This window comes from Morone saxatilis, unplaced genomic scaffold, assembly GCF_004916995.1.
Source record: "Morone saxatilis isolate NCDOM2014 unplaced genomic scaffold, NCSU_SB_2.0 Contig12, whole genome shotgun sequence".
In the NCBI taxonomy this organism is placed as follows: Eukaryota; Metazoa; Chordata; class Actinopteri; family Moronidae; genus Morone; species Morone saxatilis.
Window position 1 is genome coordinate 5,192,828 of NW_023339674.1, and position 6,393 is coordinate 5,199,220.

Here is a 6,393-nt window from a genome sequence, read left to right on the forward strand (position 1 = left end):
TGCACAGTTCCTAAAAACACAAAGAAATAATTGAAAGTGGTCTTTGTGAGATTGCACTAATTATTTGTAATGTACTGACTGACAGATGGAAGGAAATTAATGTATTAGTCTAACAATTAACTGCTGTACATTTTATTTTCCTTCTGATGTTGTACTGGTTTGTGTGTTTGTCAAATATCGGAAAAAAACGTGTTGTTTGTGCATGTTTGTCTGTTACAAGATTTAACAAGTTTGCTGCCATAAAAAGAGTAGAGTGAAAAGATTGACTTCATGTTGTCAGTATACAGAGGTTGTATAGCAGGTACAGGCCATATTTAGGCTTGGAAATGGAGAAAAAGCTAACCAAAAGACAACACTTTCCAACAGGTCCAAAATTGTCTTCTTACATGATGCATCTTGCAAGCTAGTCAAAACTACAACACTACTACTACTAACAATAAAGAATTACCTGAGTTTTTGTATCGGCATCTTCACAAGATGGACAGGACTTCTGAGATGCTGCATGAGGTTACAAGGCCTATCTGTTGTCTATCTATTGTCAGTAATTAACTAAACACGTCACAGAGACACTCCTGCAAGGGATGCACAGAACGCTCGTCTAATTCTCACAAAGAAAGCAAATACGTGCATATCCCAAAGTGTTGGTGTATATTCTAAAATGAAGCATTGCACAGCTGATAAAGTTTACTTTCAGTCACTTCATTATGTGGAGTGGTGGGGAGCTCACACAGACAAACACACACACACCCACACCTGCAAGCACTGCGGAGGTGAGGGGTTCCACAGTGTGAATAACTTAACTCTGTTCCACAGCAAATGTAACAAAATTGCTTCACAAACATGAATATGTATGCACACACACACACACACACACACTACAACATCACACAGTCAAATACAATGTAAGTTAACCTTTAGAAGCCAACAGTAGCCCGCTAGCTATTAGACCTTTTAAACAAGGTACCTTGCAGCACACACATACACACACAAACACGACGCATGCACACACACTAAATGACAGAAATGTTCCAAAGTAGGACTCTTGTTCTTTGTTTTTCTCATACACACAAGCACACACCACAAACACAACACTCTCTCATAATACATGGCTCACACACACCACACACACACACACACACACACACACACACACACACACACACACACGTACAACCTCCTCCAGTAAACACATTTATGAGGTGAATCAGGGGACCAGGGGACCTGATGCAGCGTAACTGCGTGTGAGTGTGTGTGTATAAATGTTATACTCTGGTCCCCCACCATGACAGCATCCCATTAGCTGAGCCAATCAGCAGTGTAACCTGGTTTCCTAGGTTACGGCCTTCTTAGTCACTCCCAGTAGACAAACATTGAGGATGGTGTTGGTTGTGAAACCTCACTCTGTCTCTCAGTGTGCAGACAAATAGTGAATTTCCCAAACTTCAGTATACAAAAGCATGAAAAAAATGCCTTGTTGTCATTTCATTCTGTAGAGTCAACCACAACGTAACATAATTATAAGTACCAACAGCTAACAATAACCTGGTGTATCATGGAAAGCCTTTGGGCTTTCCTGTAACTGTATGTGCCAGCGATACACTGATTGCTGTGTCTACAATACACTGCCAGAATTCAAGAAATAGAAGAAGAGGAAGAAGTGAAGGCAGGTCCAGAACATCATCATTAAACAGTAGCTTAACACCGGGTTGAAAAGCAGTGTTTCACTGCTCTCTCTGGTTAAAGGTTTCAAGCCTGTTTTGCTTTTTTGCCAACCATCAGTGAAGCTGGCTTTGCTCAGAAGTGCGCTCTTTTATACCTGTAACCACACCCAACTATGATTCACAGAGTCCTGATGTACACCTGTACATCAATGCAGCAAGGTAAGAAGTGAAAACACTGGAGAGCAGAAAAAACAAGATTTTCTGGGGGTGTTAATTTACTCTTTAATCTTAAATCTGTTCTGTTCTGTTCCAATTACATCCAGATTGTTATGCATTAGTCTGTACATGAGATGCACTGTGTTTATCTGCTTTACTCACCCTCAGGTCTGTACTGTGCTACTATGGTAACGGTCTGTCCTGCATTCTTCAGAGCAGCGGCTGCCTGCTCATGTGTTGCAGTGGAGAGGTCCACCCCGTTCACCTACACACAGACACACAGAATTAGAGCTCATGCCTTGGATCAATAATAATTACTATATAGTGAGAAGAACACATCATCTTAGTGGGTCAATAAGTCACAGGTGACCAGCCACATGTATGTGTGTATGTGTAGTATGTGTGTACTTTGTGAAGGCTTGTTTAATACATAAAATCATTTCCCGTCAGTACTTGATCGTAATATGGTCACAGCCAGTCTGAAGGGATTATCAGTGCCTCTACAGTCTGATGACTAAATCCTGTTTGGATTCTGTCTGAAGAAAATTAAAGCCATATTTCACTTTAGTGGAACACAAAATACAGCTTGAACAGACACACACACACACAACCTATCAGCCATAAGTGGCAACTGACTCACTGGTGATGTGCAAAGAAAACGATGTCAGTGAAATGTCTCCTTAAATTCAGTATGAATGCAAAGATGCATCAGATCAAGTTTAAACTATTCAGCGTCAGAAAATATTATTACTGCTTTGTTTATTCTGACTTGTATAACTCCATATCAAGAGAAAAACGCAGGAAGTCGAGGTTCTGGTAATAAACTGACAGGATGACTCCTTTGATATTCCTATAAAACCTATAATATATAATCTATAAATAATATAATAATAGTAATGGTGACAGTGCTTGTGTTTGTGTGTATATCTGTGTGTAATGTTTGTAATAGGTCTTAGCTCATACCGACAGGATGCGGTCTCCTTTTCGTAGCTCTCCGCAGAGATCAGCTGGACCTCCAGCAAGAATGAAGGAGATGAAGATCCCTTCTCCATCCTCCCCTCCAACAATGTTAAAACCAAGACCCGTGGACCCCCGCTGGAGCACCACCCGCCTGGGTTCCCTGGAGGAAACACAAATTAAACACACACACCGTGTAAGGGTAAAAGAGGATGGGATCCAACCTTCTAGCACAAATTAGTACATAATTATAGTTTTTGTATCGGTTTTGTAGGCCTCTTATTGGATGATGATTAACCACAGACTAAGAAGCAGTGAATCAATGAGAAGAGATAACAAGAGGAAGACAGGATATTATTCAATATGTTCGACTTAACATAACATGACTATAAAAGAAAACACTTTCGTACAATATTGCAGCTGTGTTTAGCAGTTACTGTAGTGTATATATATGGTTTCTGAATGTACAGTATAATATCTGTGCAGTTTTTGTGGTGATAAATGTTACAGTGGGACAAAAGGATTTAAAAAAAAGGATCATTCACCCTGATGACCAGCAGATGTCAGTATTACACCACTGTCTGTTTTAATGCACCACTACAGTTAGTTACTCTATCCTAAACACAAATGTCTATACATATACATGGTTCAGTTCTTTACTAAATCAGTAGAACATTACTGTCTTTACACTGTGGGCATAAACATGAGCATGTGCAAGACATCCAAGTCAACACAGGCAACACATATTTAAGATAGAAATGAAAGCAGGTCCATCGTATCGTGATCAAAATACTGGATCATCATGTCATCCTCACTTAAAATATTGTATGAAAACATCTGTGCAGAGACAGAATAAGTGTTGTATAAATGAGTGTTCCAGCCAATCCACACACTGTATATGAGAAATTTGTATTTGATCCCTCTTTAGCCTTTCTGACTGAAATGGTTCTAACAGAGATGCACTGGTCCAAAACTGCTGGATCAGTTTCCAGACATGACAAATCCACATCAAACACAGTCTCTTTCTGTGTTTCATTTACATTTTTACAGTGAGCTTGCGACTACGTTTTTAATGCCACAATGATAATTTGTCTGCAGTGTGGAACAGTATACAGATATTACATTTGGGAATATGAGAGCACTGGTAATTGTTTTCGATAGATAGCCTGAAAAAGGTAAATCTATCGTTCTACAGCACAAATAAATAAAAGATCACTTCTCCCAACTGAAATCACCTGATGAGAGAGAAAGCAGATGTTCTTCAAATTGTGCACATGGAGTACATATTTATTAAAACCCATAATCCTCTATTTGCATGAGAAACTAATCAGAGAGAGAAAGGAGAAAGAGATGAAAGAGAGAATAAAAGAGAGATACAAACACAGAGGGGAAAAAAGGGGGGCAGACGTCAGAATGACCATTCTGCAGTCAGTCTGAGGCTTATCAGATTTATTGTAATCAAAGTGCTCTGATTGGCCCAAAGGGCTATGACGAAATGAGTCATATTCTGGTAACCACGGTGACGCCAGTTGAGTGACGAGGGCCGTGATAGGCTGTAATCCGTCCATTAAAATGGATTAAAGACAGTAGAGCAGCACTGAGAGTGTATCTACAAAATTTGCACTGCCATCTGCCTTTTACTGCCACTCTGTCTCTCTCACACACTCACACACCCACCCACACACACACACACACACACCAGCCCACACACACACACCAACCCACACACGCACATACAGCAGCAGGGGGAGCAGGTGGGGACACAGGTCACTCAGTGTATTTTGGGCTCTCTAGGACTCTGTTTTCAATCTCGTGTTGTGGACCTCTTTGAGGGCCACTTAAGACCTCAGAGGGGGACATGACACAAGCAATAAAGGTTAAGAGACAGAAGAAGAGAAAATTGACACTTGACCCTGTAACCATCTTAATCATTGTTTTTTTTAGCTAGTGAAGCTCATCAGCAGCAATAGAATTTCATCAGTGTTGATGAATTTGTGTGACATGCGTGACATTTAAACAAAATGCTACTGACGCCTGAAAGGTGTCAGACTGTCACAGAAAGCTGCTGTTACTGCATTAGAGTTGGATGTACAGCAGATGATACAATTAACTACCTCAGTTCAAAAAGGGGGCCAATTCATGAAAATACATTTCCTGTTTAGTAATAACATGAAAACAATAGGACACACAACACTAACTTCTTAAACCCAGATTAGAATAAAAATAATATTTTCAAAACCTCACTGCAATGTCACATATTTATTTTCTATCTGCTTGTTCCACCTCCTTTTCTGAAACTACAGTATTTGGTGTTTGTATTGAGTGATATTCTTATTATATCCTGTAACGTCTAAATGGAAACAATATCTAGATATGGAGTAATAGTACAAGTTTTAATACACGTGTATTCCCTATATATATGTTGTTCAACCTTACATATTTGGTAAACTTTGGAAACCCTGAATGGAAAAATAATTACATACTGAATATTGTTGGTCGTGTTTTATTTGGACACACGGGTTAGTTAGGGTTAGGGTGGGTGTATGAGGTCTCACCTGGTGATGTCGTCTTCTCCAGTCATGGCCCTGGGCAGCGGTGAGTATCTGGGCGTGGTCAACGGGGCGGGGCTTACAGACTGGCTGCCACTCATGTAGGGGCTTATATGGTTGTCTTGATGTGGGGAGTACGCTGGAAGAGCACACACATACATGTATATCTAATTTTACCATACTGCCATACAAATATCACTTAATTGACGTCTTTTTAAAGCAAGAATGTGAATTTTCATGTACTTTTAGTTTAACAATTTCTAACATCGTCTTATTAAAGAGTATATTTCATATATCATCATATATCAATCCCTGCTCATTTTTAGTCAGTCAGTCCAAGCTGTTGATGCACCGTATATAATGAGAGATATGTTGAGAGATGGTGGTGTGATATATGCTGTTTGGTAACGTGTTATATTCAAAGCAGTGATAAATGACGTTGTTTGAGAATATGCTGATTTGGAGAGGTGACAAGTGGCTGTAATCCAGTGGACCAAATTTACCCAGACTGATCATAAGACTCTTATATAACACATTTAAACTGTCTGGTTGATGTCATCGTTCTATCTTTTAAACCATAACATATAATGTTTCTAACCAACTTAAACTGGTTTGAAAGCACTGAAAGTATTTGGTTTTATCACAATGGACACTATTCTAGCCTTATCTAGCATGTTTAAGATATTGCATTGAGCTCTTCAACTGTTGTTCACAGCATCCTCAATTCAGACTCTTTCAGGCAACTTCGGGGTCGTCATGTTTATAGTGTCAACCAGTAGTACAAATGTGTTGTCTAATTTGAGTGGAGTAATAAATCTTTATGGCTCTACATACCATGAGCGCAAACACAAAACAGACCCGTGTGGTATTCAGCCCTGATGTGGGAATCTAGGTCTATTAACCACTTCACTGTAATAAAGTAATAAATGATTTCACAGGAAATTTGACACCTTTTACCCTCAGTGATATGCTGATGATGACTTATATATATTGTTGTCATATATATATAT

General features: G+C 39.4%; 1 protein-coding gene across 2 annotated transcripts in view; it reads right to left on the reverse strand.

The window, feature by feature from the left end:
• LOC118321748 (disks large homolog 1-like) overlaps positions 1-6,393 on the reverse strand; it is a 104,781-nt gene that overhangs the window by 32,772 nt on the left and 65,616 nt on the right. For both annotated transcript variants that reach the window (XM_035653223.1, XM_035653224.1), the window contains exons 11-13: positions 5,390-5,522; positions 2,841-2,997; positions 2,040-2,142 (exon numbers count right to left, since the gene is read on the reverse strand). In XM_035653223.1, coding sequence (XP_035509116.1) covers positions 2,040-2,142; positions 2,841-2,997; positions 5,390-5,522 — 393 coding nt within the window. The remainder of the gene's footprint in view (positions 1-2,039; positions 2,143-2,840; positions 2,998-5,389; positions 5,523-6,393) is intronic.